General features: G+C 41.3%; 1 protein-coding gene across 1 annotated transcript in view; it reads left to right on the top strand.

The window, feature by feature from the left end:
- Positions 1-26,488, top strand: part of LOC100221863 (neuronal acetylcholine receptor subunit alpha-7-like) — a 59,282-nt gene that overhangs the window by 6,123 nt on the left and 26,671 nt on the right. Inside the window, exons 2-4 of the mRNA XM_002187662.6 lie at positions 10,121-10,260; positions 23,221-23,265; positions 24,942-25,051. Of these exons, the coding sequence (XP_002187698.3) occupies positions 10,121-10,260; positions 23,221-23,265; positions 24,942-25,051 (295 nt within the window). The remainder of the gene's footprint in view (positions 1-10,120; positions 10,261-23,220; positions 23,266-24,941; positions 25,052-26,488) is intronic.

Here is a 26,488-nt window from a genome sequence, read left to right as displayed (position 1 = left end):
TCCCAGGAGAACCTGGCTTCTTCATGATGGAGCCCTTCCTCATGGAAACTGAAGGCAGACAAAAGAACCCACCCTTGTTTTTTCATCTCCAAGTGGATCAAAGGCATGTCTCTTTTACTCTAATCCATCTGCTGTGTTACAGCAGCCTGTTGTCCGTGGCCTCCACTCTGCTCACTCCAAGGGATCAGTGCTGCCCTATGGAGGCTTCATGACACAGAGCTGTGTGTCATGAAGTGGGATTCACTGAGTGCAGGCTGGCTGTAGAGAATGATGCTGCTTAATGTTCTCATCACGTCTGAGTCAGTGCATTTGGGGAAAACCAAAAGTAGGAAGTCATATAATCATGCAGATAATACTTTATATAATTCTTAGCCATCTTGTGGGTTTTTTTGAAGATCCTGCAGAAGTAATAAAGCAATTGATGGAGTGCTTTCCCTTCAATATTTTGTCAGGTAGGTAGTCAGCAAACTGAAATCCAGCTTGAGCAATTGTAACAATGGGAAGAAGAGACCAAAACTTAAATACAAAGTTGCCAGATAGTCTGTGGTTCCCACTGTTTCAAGTGGCAAATGGGCAGCAACTTCAAATTAAACCTGTTCATGTTCAGGCTTCACACACAATCCAAAAGCGGCGACTGGGCAGCTCCAGGAGCTCCAAGAAAAAGCTTTGCCTGTCACGAGCAAGCAGCTATCCTGTAGCATACTCTCTGCAGTAGCATTTTGTTCAAGGTCTAAGACTTCTATTGTAATTTCCAAAGATATTAGGGTCACCCTTTGTAATTTAAGTTTGTTGGATTGGTATCTCAGTCCAAGCACTTCAGCACTTATGTGTTGCTGGATGACATGAAAGAGGGGGCAGCAGGGAAGGCAGATCTAAGGGAAACCAGTCTGTGGGTAAGGAGAGGAGACATTCTTCTCCAGAGGAGGCCTCTGTCAAGTGGGCAAACTACTTCACCTTTGGGTCAAAATGCTCTATCAGTCTCAGGAATTCTTTTCTGATGAATACAAGAGGGCAGCCCAGACAGGATGATTTTCTGACTTTCAGGCTTGCTCTGGTCTGGCTCAGAGACCAAGCATCCTGCATCTGCGGCTTTGTTACTGTATTACAGGATGACAATCATGCTCCCTCTAGATGCACAGGGCACCAGGTGTGTTTTAATTTTGTTTTTTCTGCACCAACATAACTCGGGAGCAGTAGACTGCAGTAACTAAAGCTTAAAAGCAACAGAGTTAAGACAGGACAAAAATCACGCTCCCCAGATTGTCATTCTCTAGAAGTGCCTCAATTTCACTGTGATTCATTTCTGCTCTTAGCCAGGATGAGTGACGTAGCCAATGCAGGTTTGGCTGGCAGGGTGCAGCAGAGAGAGACCAATATTTCATATAAACACTAACAAATCCAGGACCTGAGCCATGTACCCAAGGAAAAGACAATAGCATCTTGTGTTCTGAAAACAGATCAACCAACACTCAGCTGTTGCTGAGATCTTGATACCTTTAAAGTCTAGAGAAAAAAAATCAAACAACAAAATAGATGTAAAGTTTAAAGCCACTTAAAACCTTACATCTAAGGTTTTTTACATCTAAGGTACAATTTGCATATAAGAAAATCTCGACTGAGTCAGCCAAAGCATAGTACATACAGTTTTAAGTGTCTTAAGTCAGATCTCCACAAACCATGTTTGATTGGTCACAAGTCCAATTTGCTCAGATCCAGTAATTTACTTCATCAAGACATTATTAGAAGCAGCTTTTAAATGTGAAATAAATTCAGACTCCTTGCTAAGAATTTTCATGCCATTATTTACAGTTCCCTTTGTCTGTGAAGACCCCAACCACCAAAGTCTCAGACTTCTTCCCCTTAGAAAAAATACCTTGATAGCAGCTTCTTCTGCTGTCAAGACCTCCAAAGTATCACCAGCTGATTGGCAGCACATCTCACATAAGCAGCAAGTTTGACCTGACTTAGTGAAAGCTCATTGGTGCTGCCTAAAACAGGGCTGTCTTATCTACAGGTGTGTTACTAAAGTTCTGCCCCCCAAGTGCGAAACTGATTTAGATTTATAAAACATTTAGAAAATGTATCTCCATGTTTCCCAGTTGACATACTGAACACTGAACAAATTAGGACTCATTCAAGGTGCAGTCAAAATTTTCATCAGACTAACCCCCATCCCTTTCAGAGGGCTCTTACATGATGTTTCTCATCATCCATCATTTGACTTCGGGCATTTTAAAGACAAACTTGGAACTTTCTTTACATTCTCAGATCCGTGTTCACTGAGGACATTTGTGTCTTGCCTGTGCCTTGCAGCCAGTGGAGCTCTCACTTTGTTCATGGGCAACAGCTGTGACTTGAGTGATGAGGGAGAAAGGCAGGAGAAGCCATCTCTAGCCTTGCCTATTGCATCCTCAATGCCTTTGCTGCTTAGCTTTGCTATGCAAGGACAGGTGGCAGGCTGGCAAGGCAAAAGTTCACAGTTTGGGAAACCAGCTGTCTCTGAGATCATAACCAGCTGATGAGCACTGCAGAAGGAAAAATGGAAAGAAGCACTGCAACATCTCTGAGCATACTGGGCAATTCCTTTTCACAGTATCTGTATCATTTCCACTCCAGACTCTCCTCTGCATTGCCCAGAGGAGTTAAACCATATTACCACTGCTTCACCAATAACACACTGTGGCAATGGTTTAGGGCAAGATCTCTCCCTCATCTTTGAACCATAAAAAAGGGAATAAGCTATTTTTCCTATTAAAGACATGCCTGTGGCTAAGGAATAGCTCTTGGAATCTTTGCTCTCTTCACATCTTGGGACAAAATGATTATGTTTCTCTTCCTGGGAAGTTAGTATATCTCAGTGTATAAACTGGGGGAAGTTTACTGACCAGAAGAGGCTGATTGCTGCTCAGGGGTGGGCTGAGCACAGATCAGTGGGTGGCACACAATTGTGTTGTGCATAATTTCTCATTTTTGGGTTTTATTTCTGTCTCTCTTTTTGTTGTCTCCCTTTTCATTATTATTATTATGTTTAATTACATTTAATTATTAATTAGTTTAATTATTGTTATTGTAATTTTTTTTCTAATTCTTCTCTCCATCCCCTTGGGGGAGGGGAGATTGTGAGCAAGAGACTGCATGGTACTCAGTTGCAGTGTGAGGTTAAACCACAACATCATTTCAGGCTCCATCACTGCTATTATCTGTATTGGGTTTAGGAAAAAGAGCTCCTCTTACCTATTCAGTCTAACAGACTAATAGAACTCCTCAGCCTAATCACACTTGCCTGTCTCACAGAAATCATTATTACATCTGTCAGTTCACTTATGACTTTCCCAGATCTGAGCTCTCCACATGTGCCTGGCATGGTGTAGAGCGGGCTTTTGATGGGGAGGTACAGACTGACTTGTCCCTTTTCAGAGCCATCTGTTAATGCTGTCCATTATGCCATGGCTGCTGCATGGATGGCACTTAGAGGGTGAAGCTCATAGTGCTTTCCCAAGAAGGGTTTTCCCTGGGTTAACTGCTCTGGGTGCTGAAACATGTAGAGATGAAGGGATGTGACAAGATGCTCTGCAAGCCAGTGGAAGCAGGGAGTGCAGAAGGCCAGTACAGTCCACTGATGACCATGGCACTATTATCTTGCCTTTAGCTTATGGTTTAGTTTTTTCCCTTTGTCTTCCATTACTACTTCTCTCCAGAAATCCCAGAACGCCTGGAAAGAGTTGCTTCCAGACAGGCACAGCACTCTGTAATGTATAGCATGTCTTCATCACTGCTCCAGATTCCTCCTCTGCTCCTTGTGCATCTAGTATTGTAGCAATGACACTTGTATTGCATATAGCTAATGTAAACTAGCATTACATTAAAAGTACATTTTTTGCCTTTACTTGCTGTAGCTAGTTACGTTTCTGACCTGGAGTAATGAGGCAGTTTAAACAATGACGGTAACTATGACTGAGAGGTATCCCATTGTTAATACCTCAAAGTGTGTCTCTCTACCTTACATACATGACCCAGCCTTTAAAACATCTGCAACCAAGCCAGTAGGACCAAAACTATAAGCCCATTCTTTAATTATATAGTTTTAGCATGTTGTCAGGGACCTAGAGTCTTCAAGAAGAAACCTTTCTTTGCATACCTTTTTGATACCTATCACTGCTGGGAACTCTTTATCTGCTATGGAAGAGCAGAAATTACCAGTACCAGGAATATTAAGCCCTTCTTGCTTAGGAAATAAAGTAATTTCTCATATTCCTCTGGATATGTGATGAATTTTGTGTGTAAAATGCAGAAACAATCTGCATAGCGAGAGACAAAGATTAGAGTCAAAGATTACCCAGAAGGGAAGTAGATTAAAAAGAGGTTTTAAATAAGAGAAATATTCAAATACACAACACATAAACACACACATAAAGACACACACAGGGTAGAGGTAGCTGATGTGATTCCATTGTTTGTTATATGAATCTGCTTCCCTGAAGGCATGATGGCATGCATTTTAAATCAAAGGGCATTGAAAGAAATAGTGCATTTGCAGCCACAGATAAAAGTAACAATGCTGCACATAAGAACAAAAGCAGATGGGATACATCTGTGTCTCTGGGGATTAAGTGACATATGGCAGCGACATGCTTTACATTCGCAAAAATTGCAAAATATTCAAAATAAGTTATTTTTTTATAGCTACCAAATCATTAGAACATGCCTCATTTTGTAAATGTTCTTGCCATTGCAGTTCTTTTTGCAAATGAAGTTGTCTGTGAAACAACCTGCTTTTTTCCTGATACTTCTCATGTTGGTTCCCCATAATTCATTATTGCATGCAGTGTGTGTGTGTGTATATGTTTCCTGTGATCATTCAGTTTGGGTGCTGAAAGCAATAGTTAAAATCACTGCAAGAGTACAGGGATAAACTAAAATGAAAATAAATAATAGAAGAGGAGCTGTGGCAGGAAGGTTTTAGGAAAATAATTTTAAGTTCTAGAAATTAACTCTGATAACCATAGTTTTTAATGGATTTTTCCTCTGTAAATATTCCAGCTATAAGAAAATTAAATGCAATCATTACACAACTAAACTTAACAATACTTCACAGTATAATGGCACTGTTGTGTTTTTTTTAATAAATTCCAGAATTTTACTAATTTTCTTTTATGAAACAAATAACAAACAAAATAAATAGCAAACAAACAAACCAAAGCAAAAGATAACGTCAAAGTAACAGGACAGAGAGAAAAAAAAAGACATCGATATGGTGAAATACCTGCAGAAGGTACAAGGGGAGTGAATAAATGTCACAACCACAGTATCATTCCATTTTGAGATTTTTCATTAAATATTAAGCAGTAAAATATACAAAAGCAACAATGTGATGGATCAGAAACATGCTGTTGATTGTAACTTACCATGTTCTTCAAAAAGATTATAAATGAAATATAGGAACTATCTTTGAAACCAGAAAAAGAAAACAAAGAGACATTTATAATTCTGAGGCATGTTAGCATGCATATATGTTAATATAAAGTGATATGGAAAGAATATGATATTTTGTCAGAAAGACATCACATTAGGTACCAATAATCTTGTATGAATAATGTAATAAATTTGTGTATTCAGACTCAGGTATCTGCCTAAAGAAATGAGCAAACAGCTAGAAAGCAGCTAGAAGCTCCCCCTCTCAAAAAGCTAAGAGATTATGGAAACAAAACCAGGGAACACTATGAAACAGAGGTAGAATGGTTGATAATACAGGTCTCATTGCTGAAAAACTGGTGGAAATCCATGTTCTGCTACCTATGATCTTGTCAATATTTCATTATTTATTCTTTGCTGTGCACAACCAGCCAGAATGTGTCTTACACCAGGGTTCTCAGTTAAGAAGCTGACTACTTTGTGAACAAACCCTGGGAATGGGAAGGACTGGACTCTTGCCTTATAGCTTGGGGACTTGGCATGCAAAGCTGAGCAGGAAAATCAACCAGCCAAGACCAGACATGGCAGGACAGCTCCTGGAAAGGAGAGAGCATCTGTCCTTTCTGGGGCTGCCATATGGATAGTCTGGCCAGACCTAGCTGCAGGTTCCCTTGCTGTGCAATTCTCAGCAATTACATCCTGGAAAGAAATATGAAATGAAACTATAACATCTATTCTCAAAAGATTGGTAGCAGTTTCTAGTTTATATAAATCATTCAATCAGTGGGCTTCTTGCAGACTACTTTGTACATGCAGAAGCTTGGAAGGCATTCAGAGAGGTGTTTAATGTAGCGCATGAGTAACTGCTTTCCACAGGGCTCTTCACATCCAGTCCAAGAATTGGTTGCCTTGTGCTTCCCAGTTGTCTGCAAACTCCAGGAGCAGTTTAGGGAACATTTCAGATTATTAAAGAGTAAATCTTGAGGAACAACCCAGCCCTTGAGCTGGTAATTCCGTGTTTCCTTTCTACTGATAAGCCCCAGCAGTGGATCCAGCATTCCAGGTATGTATCACCAGTGCTGAGTAGAGAGGAAGAATCACTTCTCTTGATCTGCTTGTGTGGTTCTTCTCTTGCAACTCAGGATGCCAGTGACCTTTGCTACAAGGGTGCATTGCAGGCTTATAGTCAGCTTGGTACCTGTAAGGTTCCTCAGGGCTTTTCTGCTATCATGCCCACCAGCCAGCGAACCCCCAGCCTGTTCTGGTACCTGAGGTTACTCCTCAGGTGCAGGATGACTTTATACTTTATTACATTGAACTTCATGAGGTTCCTGTCAGTCATTTCTCCAGTTTTTTAAGGTCCCTCCGAGTGGCAGAAAACCTTGTGCTGTATCAGCCACTCCTCACAGGTTTGCACCATTTGAAAAATAACCCCAGCTTGCTAAGGGTGCACTCTGTCTCATCATTCATACCAGCATTAAATATCATTGTTCCCAGTATCTATCCCTGGAATACTCTACCACTGGCTGGCCTTCAGCTGAACTTTTTGCTGCTGACTACAACCCTTTGAGACTGACAGTTCAGGCACTTTTCTGTCCACTGTTCACTTATCTAGCCTGCAAGGCATAGATAAATGTGTGTGAGAATTTTTCAGAGATGGTGTCAAAAGTCTTGCTAAACTTAAGGTAAACATCCTACTGCTTCAAAGTCATTTCGGAGACAAGGGAAACACTAACAGAGGCATAGAAACTCTCAAATCCTTTCCTTAGAAAACATGCCCTTTGCCAGTTACTTTTACTTACCAGTAACACAGGCAAGCAAGTCTGGCACTGGTATAGGTAGACTGATTGACAAACTTAAATATTAACATCCGTCATCTAGCCTAGTTTAAAAGATTGAACCAGTGCCACTGGTTTTGGTTAAACTTGCTGTGACTGAGGGGTAGTCAGTGGTAAAGCTTATTCTACCACTAGTCCTGAGAGATTCAGGCTTCTCCATCACCAGCACTCCATTTAGCACACAGAGTTGTAGTGTCAAAAAGCATTAGCACAAACATTATAGGAGAAAAAAGCAGAAATCTCTCTGGAGTATGGAACATTAAGTATTCGAAAATTACAATTTAAAGAAAAAGTCTGTGAACATGTAAGTCAGACTAGACTTCTACCTCAGTTCCCTTCTCCAAAGCAGCTGTAGCAGAGAGATGGCAGTGTGATTAGGCTTGCCAGCTCTTTGTGGTACCAACAGCTGCTGAGGCGGTTTGCCAGGATACCCCAAGGCTTCTGAATATATGTAATTTTGTAAGCAAAACCATGCAGCACAAAAATACGTGGTCGCCAATGCCAACTCGGCAGACTAAGAATAGATCAGCTACGACTATGTTAACAGTTTTGAATACGACAGATTGCAAAGTATCAGGATCACATTGCAGAGAGGAGAGCTGAAGAAAGGGTGGAAAACTAGGTGCAGTTCTCGGCTACTTCACCTCACAAAGTTTAACAGGGAAAGAGGCTTGACTTCAGCGTGGATGAAGCACGCAGTGCAAAGACAGCTTTCCAAAACCTAAAGCTTGTGCTTAGATTTCTGCAAGTCAGACCTCCCTTGGGGGGCTGCTTCAATGTACCCTGACAATGGAGGTACCAGGGCAGTCTAGCAGCCCAGCTGGGTCCAGAAGGTGAAGGGCACTTTTCCCCTTGTAAAAGCTGAGGCAGCCAGTGAAAGAAAGGTTGAAAGGAAGTATTATGTAAGTGTTCAAGATGAGAGCAATAGCTCAGGAAGTAATTTCTTCCCTAAAGCACAGGAGCATTGGTGGGTAGGTGAGTGAAATGACAGCAAATTTTCTCCAAACTCAGAGCCTCTTTCTTTAGGACAACATGTGGTGATTTTCATGAGTTTCCTTCACACACAAGACTTTTATGATGGAGTCTAGTCCTGCTGAGGCACTGGGAAGTACTAAGGCCATAACAGAGAACTTAAATCTCTGCTTAAGTAAGCAGGGAAGATTATTTAGGGTGCTGAAGGAGAGATACTGTGGTCAGAGCTCGTCTTTGCCATTGATGAATACACACCAACCAATACTGAGGTGTCAGCAACAGCTATTGGAGGCTGCTTACAGCATTTGCTCCTCTAGACCATGTAGACTATTATGCAAGAGAAGAAAGGGCCCATGAAATTGATGTGAAATTGGTGTAATTTACCAAACTGAACCAAAATACTCTTCTTTCTTTTTTACTAGGCACTTCCATGCTAGAAAGTCACAAGCTCCCTTGAGTATCAGCAAAAATGAAAAGAACAAAAAGTAAAACAGACCTATCAAGTGTTTATAAAGTGAATTTATTATTAGTTTTAAAAGGCATGGCTGCTTTGTTGTAGGTCAGCTTGTCTCAGGCTTGAAGGGCTTGCTAAGGATAGTAAGAGACTGGGAAGGCAGAACGAGTTGTTATATTTTGTTTGCACTGTCAAGAAAATATTCATCACAACCTCTCTGAGAGAAGTTTTGGAGAGCTCTGATCAAGAAGTAAAAACTGTCATATACAGAGAGTGGGAACTGCAGTGGATAAAAATTGCTTCAGTCCAAATAATGATTTAGAGTGCAGATTCTCTGACAGGGATTGAATTTATACAGTTCAGAAAATACACACTCATGTCAACAGGAGTAGTTGACCTCAGGGAACCTGCAGTTCATGACCTTCCCTCTCTTAAGTGCAGCTCTTAAGTAAAGCTCAGGCTGCCACTAGCCACAGCACCAAGATTGACATGGTTTTGGGGAAACTAGGGTTCTGAGTATGTATCCCAGGAAAATTCTTGCGTTGCTGATGGAAGATACCCAAACCTTTACCATCCATAATTGTGGTGGCAAGGAAACCTGGTCATGCAGGTTAGACGGATGCTGTCTACACCCACCCCAAAGAGGGGAACTAGGGCATCTTGGGAATTAAGCTTAGACTGAAGTTCAGCTTATCTTTAACATGCTCAGCTGTTTGCATGACAGGCAGTGTGGAGTCTGCTCCCAGTGCAAACTGAGTTAAGAGTGTACTGCCAGACATTCAATATCCCTATAATAGCTGTTAAATACTCTGGCCTTCATACCACCGCCTCAGTAGATGTTAAAAAGCTGTGCTGCCATCAGATGGAAAAAGTCAAGAAAAGTAACCCAGAACCTGGAAAGGCTGCTACACAAAACTGAAGAGGGTAGGAAGAACAGTTGTTTCTTGAGCATAGAAAAAGGCCTGATACATCAGCTCCAAGAAATAAGACTACCTGTTGTCCATGCTTGGTATAAACACAATATGGCTAAGTAATACTAGTGCTGGCTCACAGTAGCCAGTGTCTAGGAAATAAGAGCACGCAAATTAATGAATTAATTTGCTTGCCTTCTAGGAAGCTATCTGGCAGTTTTGGAGTCATTACTGTCTATGAGCAGGAGGGACTCCAAGGAATGGGCACATTTGGTCAGAGCCCCAAATTCTGTTCAGTAGTTTCTGAATGTTCCTAATGAGTTAGAGTGTTAGTAGTTAATTTTTTCAAGAGTTCCTCATTCACATATGCAGAAAAGCTGTGTCTGTCACATCCATGTGCAGAATTTGGGTGATATCTTTAGGAACTGCTTTCTAATTACAAACGTGGTAAGAGGGAGTTTTCAACAAAACAGGCAAACAATGGTGGCTGGGTGACAGTGTAAATAACAGACACCTTATTTCTTTTCCTCTAGTCTCTCAGCAGGGGGAAAGCCAGAGACGCTTGTACAGGGATCTGCTGCGGAACTACAACCGTCTGGAACGACCTGTGGTGAATGACTCCCAACCACTCGTAGTTGAACTCCAGCTTTCCTTGCTGCAGATAATTGACGTGGTAGGTTACTTGCTGTTCTCTTCTCTGTGGCACCCATTAAGCATAACAAATCTGATCTTTCATCTAGGAGACATATTTTTTCTCTTTATCAGGCTATCAGAGATAAAAGCAGTTTGTCTTTTGCTAAGCATCCTCCCTAAATGCCGGAGAACATGCTTTGACACTTTAGAGGAGTGAATATTGTCCTAAAAGCACAGACATTTATGACATAACATGAGCTGCAAGGAGATGAATTATGTATTTTTTTTCCATTTGTTTTAAACAGAAAAAAGAATTCAATCAATTAGAAGCCATGTGTTACTACAAATTATTAATGATAGATTCTTCTCAGAGCTGTTTGGGATTCAGTAACTCAAGACCATGTGCAGCATTCAAAGCTACCATCACTGCACTTAGACTTTTTCATTAGATATTACGATGGCATTGGCCTCTTCTCCCATCATTTTTTTTACCATGCACTGCAACTGAATGAGTCTGCCCTGAGATGAGCTTAGAAATACATAAAAGTAAAACCTGGAGGCACAGCCCACTAATTGTCTTGACTGCAACATGCTTTTACAGAATTGGAGATTTGACCTACGGAAAGTTTTAACATAATAATGCAAATCCTTTTTTTCATCATGGAGAGGATTCTGTATGATAAACCATGATATATATAGACAGGATTTCTTTCATCTATGTGAGAAAAACAAGCCAGGAGAACAATTTTGATCATCTTCACCCTGTCAGCAGAGCAAACAGGTGAACACCCTAGTGCTCTTATCTTCATCCTATCTTTACCGTAAACTGTATTTGGAGCTGGTTTAAAATACACTGTCACTGTCATGGAGGGAACAAGGAATAGAGAGAGAGAGATCTGGAAACATTTGTGCAGTTGCAAAGCAATTTAACAGGAGCTTTGAATATTTAAACTTTTTGAAGTTCTCACAATCTTTCTGAAAATGTGTAGTACATCAGGTGCTTTCCCTGGAGAGGCGAGCAGGACCCTGAAGGTGTAGCCCCCCAACATGCAAGTGGCAGGTCCAGTCAGCTGTGGTATTTCTGGAGGCAGGAGAGAGCCACTCAGATAGGGTATGCATCTTTCTGTTTTAAAATGTTACCAACTTCATTGAACTGGAAGAGTGAGGAAATCTGTACTGGCAACCAAAGGCCTCTACATGAATGAAAGAGCAAAGATTTCCTGCAGCTAGTTTCAAGTAAATTTCAGCAAGCAATTCTAGGTTTTGCAGAGGTGTCTCGGCTCCAAAAATCTTCCTTCAGTCCTTCTTTATCTGTGGCATTTTCTTTCAACCTAGTTTGAAGGTTGTGGGTACTAAAGGGCCATAGGGCTGTAACTGTACATTTTCAAAGTCAGGAGGAGTTACATTAAAAAAATTTTGACTGTGTTTCACATTAATATATGAAACCCAACCTTTCAGGAAATTGGTATTTTTTTTAAAGTATTTTATCTACATTAGGTCAATGTCTATTATAAGAAATGTAGTCCCAGTGTTCCCTTTTGGTTGTCCACAATAGCTATGCTAGATGTTCATACCTTTCATAAATGAAGCTTTTCCCCCCCTACTTTGTACCCAGTACAGATGCTAGATGGTAATCTGTTTTAATCAGAATCTATTCCAGGGTTGCAAACTGAACCCAAAGCGTTTTAAAAAACACCCAGAGCTACCTGAAATTTTTATCTTGGATGACGTGAAAGGGTGCCAGTCTCCTCAGTGGAGGACAAAATATCACTTGGCAGTTGAATCCCTATACTGAAAACATCAACAAGTGGCTAAACCAACCAACCTGAAGGTCCTGATCCCCTGGGTCCTTAAATCAGGAATCAATGCAGAAATATACCAGCAACAAGCACCGTATTTGTGAGCCCCTCATCCTCCATTGCTGGCTGGACAGATTATAGTATCTATCTGCTCCAGCTGCTGAAGTAAATATCTGTTTAAAAGGAGGCTGGTTATAGCCACAGTGATGTAAAGAGAAGTCAAGCCACAAGGAGGAGGTAACCTCTATCAGCAGAGACACCATGAGGCGAACCAAGAGGCCATCTCTGTTTGGAATTATTATTATTATTATTATTATTATTATTATTATTATTATTATTATTATTATTTAGACTCCACATCCTCAGCTGCCCTGCCTGACAGAAGACAAAGCAGCTGGTGCACAGCTCTTCACTTAGGGAAGAGGAAAGACAGCATCACAGTCTCTTTAACAGAGTATGATTAACAAAGTGAAAAGCTGCTCATTTTGAGGACTTGTGTGTTCGGTGTGGGCCATCACTGTAAAAGAGCAGGGTGCTAGGCAGGGCCCCAGCATGAGGGCACTTCTTACACCATACACCCTGGGGAGGAAAAAAGCACTCCATGCTCAGGGAAGTGTCATGTGGCAAGGCATACTGCAGCATTGCTGGACTCACTGATATTTTGCAAGCAGTCACTGCAATGGGCATGAGACAGTGGACCCTGTTCTGGTTTCCCTGCAGGAGGAAACAATGTGAAGAAGATGAAAACAAATCTGTTTTGTTGGTGCATGGATATGAGAAGGGGTCTGCAACTGATACTGAAAGAACCTTGTGCCTTACCCATGCCAAGGCCTGGCATCACGTCTAAAGCACTTCTGTCTGTACAGGTTCCATCACATGCCTCCATAAGTCTGTTTCCTACATACACTATATTAAAATGTAATGAATCCTAAATTCAACTTCTGCCAACAGGCTGCTGAGAACAGCATTGGTGACAATATACTTGCACACTGCTACATAGAGAGAAAAGACTGCTGTGAAATCACTGTGGTTTTCCAAGCAGTAATACAAGTAACTACTTAAAATCTCACCTCCTCTTCTTGAAACCCATCAAAGAAAATGTCAAAGCATGACTTCTTTGGATTATGTTTTCTGCTTCTTTGTGAATGTATTTGCCTTCACAGGATATGTATGTTTTTTAGGATTCCAGGCCAGCCATCATACTCAAAGCTGAGAACACATTCTCTACTTGTCATAGTTGTGGTAGACAAATGCAAATGAAGGACTTTGGCGTTCAGACTTTTTCCCAAAATTATATTAATTCACAACTACAGCCGTGACAGGTCCATTACATTCAGGAAACAAATGAGCAGAAAGAGGGACAGTTACAGCCCCTGCGTAACAGCAGGGCTCAGTTCAGTTTGCCTTGTCCTCTGTGTTTAAGGACAGCTTCATGCTGAGCTGTCTCATGTGTATGCTGTTTCTGAGGGTCACTTTTGCTTGGAGCCTGACCTCCTGGCACTCCATGTGCATCAGGAGGGCATTGGCTGGTATGTCTCTCGCAGAGATCACAGAGTCAGACACTGCCAAGCTCTGCCAACCCAAGAAAGGGTAGACATCCAAGACCACTTGGACCAAAAATTCTCTTATTTTGTCTGAGAGACCAGTCAGTTGGTGAGGGTAGAGTAATTAAGAAATGAGGCATGGTATTTTCTGTAACAGAGGAAATGCAAGCCTTTTCCTTTGGCACTGTGTGAAAGGAAGCTGCTAGGTGAAAACTATTTGTCATCATGAATGATTGTTTTCATTTCTCTTGTTGGCATCTGCAGGAGACCTTATCTGAAAGGGTGTATACGTAGTTTCACTGTTAAGTTATTAAAAAAAAAAAATACAGCTGTTGAGGTCCCTGTATATGGTGGAGTTCTGTAGTAGTTTCCTCCTCCATGTTCAGCCTTCCAGCTGCCACTGTCAGAGGTCATAATGACAAAAAAAAAAAAAAGGAATTACAAGTGACAAGTGGGAAGCACAAAAGTGCTGAAAAAAATCCTCAGCAATCCCTGAGTCATTATGCACTTCCAGAAGCCAAAAAATACATAATCTTCCTGTATTTTGGGCTACAACCTCAAAACAAATGCTGTGTCTGGAAAAATTTATTATGGACAGTTTTGATTCAATTGCGCTGTGTGTAAAATGATTATACATCCTAGGAACCACAGGATTATCCCAAACCTCATGGCTGGGATATCACAAGGTTGCAAACAATTTCACTTCTAAACTACAGGTGTTGTTGCTACAGTGTCTCAAGGCTCTCCACATTTTTGGAAAGCAGCAAGACAAGGTAATGTAGGAGTTTAGTAGGACAATAAAATAAATATTCACTTTGTGTTTTTTTCCTGAAAACTGGATCTGAGCCTTGCTGTTCAGAGAAAACAAGAGAAAAGATCTTCACATACTTTCACCAAGTGCTCAAGTGCAGTCACTATCACTACAAGCAGCATACTAGCTTAGCAGCATAGATATTTTTGCCTTCTGTACCCAGATCTCATCAAAACATCGGATTCAAATTTAAGTTTCCACTGGTTTCCTCTAAATCAAAGACTACAACCCTGAAGGAGTTGGAGGTTTTTGTTATTTTGAGTTGGTTTGTGGGGTTTTTAGGAAGTGTTTGGTAAGACACAAACTTTTAAATGCAGGCATCTGTTGGCATTGAAGCTGCCTTCACCAGCTTGTTCATTTCTCAGGTGATCTGTTCGTCAAATAATAGGACTGTTGAACCCAGTCCTCAGGAGCTCAGACCTTTTTGCTGGGGAGTTCTCTGTGCGAGTGAGAGTTGCCAGAACTAGAGGCTGCTGTCAGTGTACTGTGCCAGGAGTTAAAGGTGAGAAGGCAGGAGGGGAGGCTGTACCTGGCCCTGGGGTGCATCCTGCCTGACACAGCCTTCCTGCTGTTGGGTTTTTCACAAAATCTCTCAGATCTGAATTCCTTTAGCAGCTGATATCCTTGCTTTTAAATTATTTTGTTTCATGAGCTTTCTAGGGCAGGTTCTGCAGGTGTATTGAAAGGCTAGAAAGTTCAAATTTTATTTTCTAGCTCTAATTCACCTCATCCTTTTTACACACATACAAAAATCTGTGCTGGGTGTCATGTAGGAAACCCAGATCAACAGACAAGTGATTCAAGGAAACAAGTAAAAATATGCAGTGCACATAAGCACCAATTCATTTGTTATTCCCAATATAGTATCAGTATTTACTAGATTAAACCATAATCCCCATAGTACATCCCGTACAAATCTTTTACAGATAGATATCTTCAACTATGCAAGCTTGACCGTTCAACTGACTCTTTCAGCTCTTCTAGATTAAAGTATCTTTTTTTTTACATTTTTTTCTTTTCTAATGCCTTTGTATTTATTTGTGGGCTTCCTGCACGGCTTTTTTGAGAGATGTTTACTCTGTTTCTCCTTGAAAGACCTACTCTGCCAAACCACATATCTCTCTGGAAAGTTTTGTTTCACTCTCATCTTGCAAGAGATAATTTGATGAGACCAGAGCAGCAAGGCTGATGCAAAATGGTGCAACTGAGAAGAAAAACAGACTGGACTCCATTATAAAAGCTGAAAATCAATTCATGATCAAGATCATTAAAATTCCAGACAGAAACATTACAGAAAGGATTCTCGACCAAGAGATTCATTAGAGTTAAATCCCAAAATCTCTCTCTTGGTGACAGAACTCACTTAATGTGACCAATTTTCAACTCCAGGAAGAAAAAATAAAATTCCTCTCCATTAGCATAGGAGGATATTGAAAATCGGAAATTCAAGGCTAATTGAGCCATGAATATTATTTTAGCTGTCCCCTATGTGCCAGACATTATCAAAATGCCAGTCTCACTAAACCAATTAAACATGCAACATCTGAATTTGCTAGCACAATGAAGTTAAGTGCCATGGGTAGTATGGCTTCCTGACTAAATACTACTTGCACATGCTTGCATAAAACATTATGATGGAGTTTTAATTACCTGAACCTTACTGGCATCTTTTTATTTTGTATGACTTCTGCTCTGCTCAGCTCAGAGTGGAGGCAGCTCACTTAGTGAGAACAAATGCCATGGTTTGTTTTCTTTCATCTTGGTTCCCTGAGTTGTACTTGGTGGCAGTAGCTCTGACAAAAGAAAGGCTGATTTCCTTCTGAGAAATTTGGTTGTGGTCATCCAACTTGGGCATTTCCAGATAATTAACAATTTGCTGTCTGACTGGAGAAAAGACTGTACTCTGTTGTTTCTAGATGTAGGAATTTTGATCTTGAGATCATGTATATTCCTTAATTTTGGGTAACTAATCAGAGGCATCAAAGATTTGCAGTAAAACAGTTAAAACAAAGCTGTTGGGGTGAGCTTGAACTTAGTATTTCTTATTTTCTCTGAGTTCTCTGAGGGTAAGTCCTGAGAGACAGTGAGTTCAGCTCCTGAGTGGAAACCTTTCCCCCCATTTTATATCCCTAATCACAGGCTTTAACAGGTCACTTGAGCTTTGGAACATACCTACATTCCCTTATTTTGTGCTGTGCTGTCACATCAGCATGCAAATATAGAAAGAAAAATCAAAGGCAAGCTTGCAGATAGACTAAGTGTGAGTCTTGGGTAAGTGCTCAGGGTTGACTTTCTCCTTCTGCTGTTTTCCTTGTGATTTTGAATGCTGAAAAAGACAATTAATAATTAATATCCTAGAATAAAGATTTGTGTCTAATCCTGTTTGTTTGAAGTACCTGCCAACTGTGCACAAAATACAAGGAGGGGCATTTCAGGAGGAGGTATCCACCCTGGAGAATATAAAAACCACCTACATGCTATGTGTGGATATTTTGGGATTTTAATGGAGGACTGACAGCTTTTGTATGGTGACATAACAGCCTTTCCCCCAGGAACTAAGCATGTATGCCAGTTTATCCAAGCAGTTAGAGAGCAGAACTGTGCTGGAAGGCCATGTGAAGCACTCTGACCTAGCTTCTGGGGTTTCCATGAGAATTATCTTTGAAATAGAGGGACGAATTTGGTGGCTTCACTCTTCCCAGGATCCAGAGAACTCTGGGGGCAGGAAGTCCTGTGATTTGCAGGTCTTTGTGGAGGAACTTGAAGTCAAACACTCTCAAGACCGGTGAGGCTACATTGCACACATTTCACACCAGTCCTAATGCAAAGCTGCAACCTAGAAAAATAAAATTTATTTCCTAGGTCAAGTACCCACAACTCCAGGCAGTAGTTGGAAGCCACAAGTGCAGAACAAGAAAAAGACTGGCTTTTTTTTTTTTTTTTTTTTTTTTTTTTTTTTACTACAATGGAAATTGGAAAATTGGAAGATGTTGGGGGGTAAAGAAAGTAAGACACAAATCAAATAGGCTTGGGAGACTCTCAGTCACCAGTTGTGCCAGTGAATGAGAGGGCTGCCTACTCTGAGGCCCTGACTGGCAACAGAAACTGGCATTTTTTCCCTTATTTCTTACTCCTGCTCTCAGCTCTGGGGAATGCATGGGTTCAGTACTTGCTGCAATGGCTTTTGTATCCAGGCCTTTGCATTTAACATCCATGTCTGGTTGGTCTCTGACATACAGGAAGCCAAGGCTTTCACAAGGAATACCTCTTGAGGACTTTTGATAACCATGCAATACACAGCCTAAAGAATATGGCTGGCATCCCCAGGTCTGCTGGCTTCTCTGGCACCGTCCCTCTTTCAATGCTGTGCTTCTCTGAGTGCAGGTTTTCCTTAAACTCTCCACTGTCACCACAAGTGATTGCTCCTGCCTCAGGGGCTTGTAAGGGGAAGAGTGTGATCTGACAGGGGCCAAAACCTCCAGTACTTAAAGTTCCTGTCTCAAAAGCAAGTGAATAGACTGCTGAAAGCAGCAGGTAGAGCTGTAATTGGACTCCTCTAAACTGGGAGGAGAACAATGTGGGTGGTTAAAGACAGTGGGACCACAGGGCCTACACAGCCTACAACACTGCCTTTGTAATAGCTGCCACACAGTGGAAAGACCAAAGGCAGATTGCACTTTTTGTCAGCAGTGAAAGAAACACGTTCCTCTTCAAGACATGCTTCTCCAAGGAGAAGCATGATCTCAAGGAGAAGCCAGTGGCATCAGATGGGAGTGTGATTCAAGATTATAAAACACTTATTAGACATCACTTCCAACCAGTCATAGGAGTAAATCCTGATCAATGAAGATGTCCATCTATGAGCACTTGCTCAGATGTATCTTCATCTCGATGGGCAATAAAATACTCAGCAGGTGTTTGTTCTTTTGTTATTCCTTTGTATTTTTGTAGTTCTCCCCAGTCTTTCACTTAACTCTGGGCCCTCCTGATTTCCAGCCTCCTCATGAGGGTGCTTTATTAAAGGGATTGAGATGAAGTATTTAAACTTAAGTTGCCCCTACATAGTTGGTGTTACCATGACAAGTTTATTTCAGGTTTTTAATGAGAGCCCTGAAATACAAAGGCTGTCCAGCAATACTTCAGTGTTCCCAGAGCAACCTGGGCACTCCTCAAAATTGCTGGTTCTGTGAGCCTTAAACCATTCAATGCATTTGAGCTGAGTTTTAGATAATCAGCTGAAAATTATGGGCAGATTGGTGGTTCAGTAGTGGAAAGGAGTGCCTGTGCAGTTGTAGATTGAGCATACAAGCATTTGAAATCTTGCTCAATTCCTTTGGATATTTTGAATAAGATCCCACTCAAAGATCGGTGTCTCTGCTAACAAAACTTTCCAAGTTTCCATGTCAATATTTTCATGTCACTTGACTGTTTCCCTTCTCATCTTCAGGTACAAAAACATTGGGAAAAAAAAAATTTAAATTACCTGAAGTAGTATCAAAGTAGTTGCACATGACTACTGAGAGTTACCTGCTCAGTTAGGGACTTTCCTGATCATTATCTTGAAATAATTCAGTGGCTGATTCAACTCCCACTTCTGTGGCTCTGTGACAGGGCAAGAATTAATGACTCCTGCTGATCACCTGGTAACAAATGTCTTGCTACATAGATGGCATGTAATCATATGATATGACTACTGAACCAGGAAGGGCTTTGTTGTTTTTTTTTTTGTACGGTTGATATGACCCAGGTAATTATATGGCTAAGGGCAATTATATTTTATTTAGATGTTGACTTGGCAAGGGAGAATCTGTTGACAGGCAATGGTGCACAATGCAGGCAGATGTACATGCATTGTAAGCTTTGAATTTAGGGCAGGGAAAAGAAAACCAAACTAAAACATTCACATGTCACAGCATGTGCACCAGAACAAACCAAACTGTCACTTCACATGGGTCAAAGGTGGCTGTAGGAATAAGCAGATATCCAGGGCAGAGGATTAACTGGAGTCAGGCTAGAGATAGAAAGGGGAGAAAATAACCCAGATAAATACAGGAAGGATTTAGAGAACAAGTGTTGCACTCACCAGTGACCACAGCTTTTCCAGCATTTTTAAATATTAGAAGCAAAATTATTTGTCTGTGCTGAGCATTTGTGAATCAGAACTGCCAGGGGAATGATGGAAAAGCACCTCTGGGAGCTGATCATTTTCAGTCTCACCCAGAATCTCTGCAGGGCTGCTTTTAATGCTTTACTGCACAAAAAGATGGGAGCTGAGAGCTGGCCAATGCAGAGGGAAGGTCATCCCCAAGGCTGACAGGAATCTTGAACAGAAAAAGCAGTGTAATAGATTATTCAAGTTTTATCCTGGGAGGAAAGGCGTCCTCTTAACTAACCTTTAACTCCTCTGCATAAACCAGTGACACAGAATGAGGGAACTGCCTCCAGCACTTCCAAGCTCAATAATTAGCTTTTCACTTAGGCAAAGCTGAGTGACCAGTGATCTCCTGAGACAGAGTAAAGCACACACTTTCTCCAGGTTATTTGTTTGTGAGTGTCCATGTAACAGAAAAATACAGTCCCTTCTGTATTTTAAAATACCTCTTCCTAGGTATTTTAGAAGTGCATACAGCACACAGGTCATGATGAAGGCGGCAGGAGTTGTAATTCTTCTGCAGCTCTGCAAAGGCAAGGTAACCAGCCCACTGCGAAGGCCGAAGTATTTCCTTAGAGAATACAAATCTACGTGGCTCAGTGGGCCAGCACAAAGATGGAAAGGTCCATAAACACCTCAGCTCTGAAATGCCTCTCACTTTAGAGTGAGATGGGGGATGGACTCAGACTCAAGGTTCCCATGGCCCTCATCTCCTCAGCTGCCCCAGCAGGCACTTTTTCCTTGATTCCTCAGGGCCCTTCTCTAGAAAGGACTTAGCAGGAGAGCTACACCTGGACAAATGCCTGCCCAGTGCAAAGTCAGCTTTGCTGCTACTGCAAACCGGGTGCTCCTGGAAAACTCAGATCCTTGTTTGAAAAATGTTTTGTTCTGTTGTGCAATGAGAAGGACCCATCAGGCTGCATCTGTTGACCAGGGCTACATATAGAAGCATTTTCTGTGTTTTGCCAAAATATCAGATGCCATTTAAGAGCTCAGCAGCCTGAAGGCAAGGATAGGAATAGCACCTGAATGGCCAAGAAAACATCGTGAAGTGACCTTTTTTTCACCCAAGGTAAGAGAGACATAAGCAGCACAAAGCCCTAATTAGACCTTGTAGTTTTGCTGCTATCTAAACACCAGACAAGGAAGACCATTGTCACTCTCTAGATAAGCATTTGAGAACTCAAAACTGTAAGTTTTGCTTTGACTACAAAACATATCTAAGCTCTACGAAAAGCAGGCAAAGAAGACCCAAGACAGTAAATTTAATGCTACATGAAATACCTGGCTGATGAATTGTTTGGAATCAAAGCTGATTGGCCAGATCATTAGTTATCTGACACACAGATAAACAAGTAAGTAGAACAAACCGTTTTATGAAATACAGAAGTCAGCCCAAGCAACTTCCTTTGCAAGCTGTCAAGTGTAAACTTACTGTGCCAGAAAAAAATTAGTTCCTTGTGAATCACATATGAAAGGCTCCTGATAGAAGGCATCTGCATATTCTGGAAACCTTTAGCCTCACAGATGTACATTGGAATTTAATGCATTCCCATGAGGTTTACATATGTAGATGACAAAATAAGAAATGTCCCCTCTTCCCCTTCCCTGTAGGTTTTAGTGTGGATGGGGAAAATCCTTAGTTTTGTACAGCAATGGCATTGGCTGATTGTTGTTGACCAGCTTTTTAATCACGTTGTTAAAGCTCTTTCAACACTACACAGAAAGTCTTTGTTAGAGGGACGTGTGCAGCTTACAAGTATAAAGCATTATTTGGCTAACAACACAAAATATTGTTAGTACTTGATGTGCAATTCATCAGGAGTCATTGGTGGCCAGGAATGCATCAGTCAGGTGGGCTGATAGCTAGCCTCGGATTATCCCTGTGACACAACCTCTGTGTTTCTGGGTTTCTTTCATTTTAGAGAACATCTGTGTCAGTGGACACAGATAGCTCTGATGACTCCATCAATTACCAGCTCTGGGGTTATTCTTTACATTAGAATTTTATTTTTCAAGATGGTTTTTGAATCCTTCAGCATCTAAAAAGCTTGTCTCAACGAGCCTAGTCCTTTTCTTATTTTTCTGCAGATTTTCTTACAATTGTTTCAACCACAGCAAGGGAACAAAAGGGGGTGCAGAAGGACCAGGCCTCTGGAGGTGGGTTGTAGTTTGGATAGAGAGAGGAGTACATTTGCTGGAGCAGCAGAGAGGAGAAAGGGAAATGTATGATCAGTATAACAATATAAAATCACATCTGATTTTTGTGTGGCATCTCACAGCAGCAGAAGCAGTGCAGTCAGGTTTAAAAGGGACTCAAGAGGAGGTAGTGTGATAGACAGTTTTGTGTGGATCACTGTGGAAAAGACCTGTTTCATGTCTGAAGTTTACCTTTCCTGGAGACAGGAGCCTGGTTGCAGAGCCTAACTCTTGTCACAGTGCCAAAGCAATCAGGAATCCTCCAGGTGAATGATGTGTCCCTTTCTAAGTTGTGGTATTTCTGGAGCTCCAACAATCCAAATGTAAGAAGAGGAGATCATGATACAGACAAGGTTCAGGAAGAGAGGAGGGGAGGAAAGACAGAATAAATGTAGCTTGAGGTGAGTAGACCTCAAGTGGACCTCATTATTTGTGAATAAGGGAGTTTAGGTTTTTCTACCTTATCAGAGACTAAGTACTGCAATAAGGACATGACCAGAGAGGGCATGCATGTCTGGGGAACTCTCTGTATGGTTTAAATGCCTACCAAGCAACTTGCAATTGCAATATCTCCCACCAGAAACACTGCAGACAACCACGTAAGATTCCTAGGGCATGGACACACACAGGGACAGCTGGGCATAGTGAGCCAGTTCCCTGAGCAGCACAGCCTCAGCTCCTGGGAAGTGCAGGGTGTGGCTGTGGTAGTGTGTGTGTACCTGTGTGTCTGCACCACAGTGATTCTGCAGCCTTGCTTCTCCATCCCCAGGGCACAGGGTCCTGCACCTATAGAGTAACTGCAGAAAACCGGGCACCTTGTGACTCGCCAAAAACTTGGGCACCAGCTCTGTGGTGAGAGCATCTTTGTTTCTGTTATAAGAGACTCTTCCCCATGGCCTCTGCATGCAGGAATGAACCTGCAGATTCCTGCTCTATGCAGGTGTTGTGTGAGCTTCCTCTCATTCAGCATTTGTGTCCTTTTTAGCCAAGTGATAGCTTCTGCCCAAGGCCAGCCAGTTCTTTCCTTTAGCCAGAGCTAAGTTACATAGCAATGACACTTGAAAAGGACAGCACTTCCAGCATTATTTCACCATTGCTTTGCAGTGGCAGCAAATACAACATAAAATCTCTCCAACTATGATATGCAGTGTGGTACTGGAGAATATCTTGTTTTGAGCAAGTAGCTGGAAGGTAAAACTTGGTAAGGTGTTCATCCCCAGAAAAATAAGAGAAATCATCTATTACTTTCATTTCCATTGTTGATAAGTTATGATAAACACAGGGAGTCTGTAGTTCAAAGGATAAGAAAAAGAGCTACTATTGTCTGGACTAAATAGTGGTGCTCCAGTGAGCTCACAATCTACTCCATGGAGTTTGGTTTATGTACCCCAAAAGTCTGGATTCTCTAAAAGAACCAGAAACTCTTCCATTTCTAATCAAACTGTTTCAATCCTTTTTCTCCTGTTTTTCCTTTTCTGCCCTCTTTTGTTCAAAGGATGAGAAGAATCAGGTGTTGATCACCAATGCTTGGCTGCAGATGGTGAGTAACCTCTGTCAGTAAAGAAACTCTAATTGAAAACTACTAAATGTAGCTTTTCTTAGCAGAAAAGCAAGACTGCTATTTTATAGCTTATGTATAATGCAATACAAGCAGGTATATTGAGTCCTTTAAAATTTCCCTAGTGCTCCTTTTAGAATTGGAAATTGAATTCAGGAGACTACACTAATCCTTTGGACAGACCTGTTGATTTTCTGAGCATGGAAACCAACTGCATTGTTTTGCCAGTGGACGTAGTGATCTATTAACAAAGAGTCCAGAGTTAGGGACTAAGCTAAGAAGAGTCATAGCTAAGATGAGAATCTTCAAGGGGCTCAAGACCCTCTCCATAACCATTCATGGGGACTTATGAATGATCCAAACACCCAGTAAGAGAGGCACCTGCAATTGCCACTTGTGGAAAAATCCCATCTCTGCCTGAAATTGGGAGCCAGGGCATCTGTCCCTGAACACAGCAGTGGTCACTAGACCACATGCAGACTACTCATAGAGGGTGGTGGGTACTCCAGGGACCACAGAAGGCCTGATGCTGCTTTGCTGCTGGCAGCACCCTGGGATATTGCCTTCCCTCATGCTTTACATAAACATTCCTCCTCCCCCTTCTGCAACCTGCTCCAGCTTGAGGATTTACTTGCATGCTCACACAGAATAAGCAAAAATGACCTTCACTAGGGGAAGGGACCTCCTTTGCAGGACAGAATTTCCTATCAGGTCTGCCTGGCTGCCTATGGTGAGGAATACAGTGGGTTTTTTTATGCTGAACAAACAAATCTCCTTAAGGGTTTGTGGTCAGGAAAGAAGCAGTTCTTGAAGGAAAAACCAGTGGGAGACTTGAATGATTAAACTAATTCCACTTTGATTTTCACAGCCAAACACTATCTCATATTAATATGTTCAGCTGAGCAGGCTGTTTCTTCCTCAGATACCTGCTGGGATTTGCAGCAGAAATGAGCATTTTTATATTGCAAAAACTAAGCAGACAAACCTATATGACTACAGGATTGTTAGGTCAGAGCCTGTGGGTGTCCTGTGCTTTGCAGAGATGTTCCACAGGTTCAGATGTTCCACAGGTTCAGATGTTCCACAGATATGTTCCACTGATTAAGGTTTCCCTTGCAAGCCTCCCACTGAGCTTCATTGAAAGTCAGAAGGTTCTTCCCAAAAGCTGTTCCTGCACCTTTCTCGAATTAACTGTGTTGAGGTGGAGGAGAAGGGATCAGAAACAACCCCATGGCATATAAAGTTCATTTGCCTACCTCTCATAGCAAGGTAGTTAATAAAAGAGTCACCCAACCTTTGTAACATATTAAATTATTTCCACCCAATGGGGAGTCTCGGGCCATGGTCCTCAAAAACCACTTCAGAACCTGCAGGCCTCATGGAGGTGCCTACTGCCAGTGGTTCTGCCAGCCCGCCGGGAAAGCTTTGGGATGCCTGACTTCTGGCCACAAGATGAAGAGCTAAACACTGTTTTCAGTAGTCACATTGTTATTTCTTCTATATATGCCAGCTTTTATTAATAATGAAAACCGAGCATTTAACTATTATCATACTGTGGCTATTCCTATTGGGAAAATCTATTCTGTTCCATAATACTAAAAAAAAACTTAGAGGACCTTTAAAAGCTCATATAATCTGATGTATGTGTTTGTCAACAGTCCTGGGTTGATGTTTACTTGTCTTGGGATCAATATGAATACCCAGGAGTGCAGAACTTGCGATTTCCTGCCGACCAGATTTGGGTACCAGACATTCTTCTGTATAACAGGTAAGCAAGATGTGAAATGGCTGGTAGGAGACTAGAAATATGTACTGAAAATCAACCATGCTTCTCTGATACTATGGGCCTTTTGCCCTCTATGGATTTGGTCTTACTCTTAAAGAGTAAGAAAAACAAGCAAGCATCAGCTAACAGATTTTTCTAATAGTCAGTCTATTCTTCCTTGCTGTAGTTCCACAGATGTCTTCTTTAACTTTTTCTCACTGAACACAGAGAGAAAACTATTACAGCCTCCTAAAAATGACCATATCTGCAGGAGAACTACTGTCCTATATGTGTCACAGTGTTTCTGATTGAAGTAAACAAATGGATTTTCATCTCACTTTGTTATCACGTATTCTATAAACCTCTTTGTCATTCTTCTAGTCTGTTTTTCCCTCTACAGAGATGAGTCTAGCTCTCCAGACAGCATTGCTGCAGTGTTGAATGAAGCGGAAACTTTCTAGACAGCTGTTTCCTTAATGCTTTTCAGGAGAAGGGGATTTGGGGTTTTCTCTAATAATATCTTAATTCTGGACTTATTTTTTTGATCTAATGCAAACCCCAAATGTTGTCGTTCAGCTCTGCTATCTTACTAGATTTTCCCTGTTATGTTTTTCTTTGACAGTTTTCAGTGTGATACTTTCTAATTACATAGATTAAATTTCATTTTGTTAGTTTCCAGAGTTCACCATGATCTATATTCCAATCCAAACCCTCACTACAAGATATCCAAAGGAGGCCTGGAGATGCCTAGATTGTTTAAGTGTTCTTCTTTACTTCAGCTTTGCTTCTTACTGTCTCTTTATTCCTTTTCAATCTTTAAAAAGGAGGCATACAGCTTGGTCCATATTACTATAGTTTATAAGAATATGCTGAAATTCAGATAGATACCAGCCTCCTCTTAGTAAGAAAATTAGATTGATTTGATGCAGTTGGCCCTTCACAAATCTGTGCCAGATGTTTCACCCCATTTTCTTTGAAGTTAGGCTGATGTGTCTATAATTTCACCTTTAAAAGAAATCAGAATTCTCTTTGATCTCCCCTAATTCACCATGCCTTTCCCTCTTCTCCACAAGCTCTCACAGATAATTGTTAATGCTTCAGAGGGTATTTCAGCCAGTCCTTTCAGTTCTCAAGAGTAAATTTCATCAGCTCTGCTGAGTAGAATTTGTCTTATCTACATTTCCTTAACCTTTTCATCCCCTGTTCTGCCATGGGCTCCTGCCACTGCGTGAGAATGAGTTGCAAAGAGTGAGGCACACAGGGTGCAGGATACTGCAGGTCTCTGAACCCTGTTGTTTTTTTCCCTTCCTTTCCTGTTTTCCTTGTCCCTTTCTACTTACAAAACCCCTTTTTCTGTTGTCTTTTATGTCTTTGATAATTATCACTCATTCTAGACGTAGGCTTTTCAGTGTCATCCCCTTTGTTTTATGTTGGGGACAA

This window comes from Taeniopygia guttata, chromosome Z (assembly GCF_048771995.1).
Source record: "Taeniopygia guttata chromosome Z, bTaeGut7.mat, whole genome shotgun sequence".
Taxonomy (NCBI): domain Eukaryota; kingdom Metazoa; phylum Chordata; class Aves; order Passeriformes; family Estrildidae; genus Taeniopygia; species Taeniopygia guttata.
This window is presented reverse-complemented; position numbering and strand designations above follow the sequence as displayed.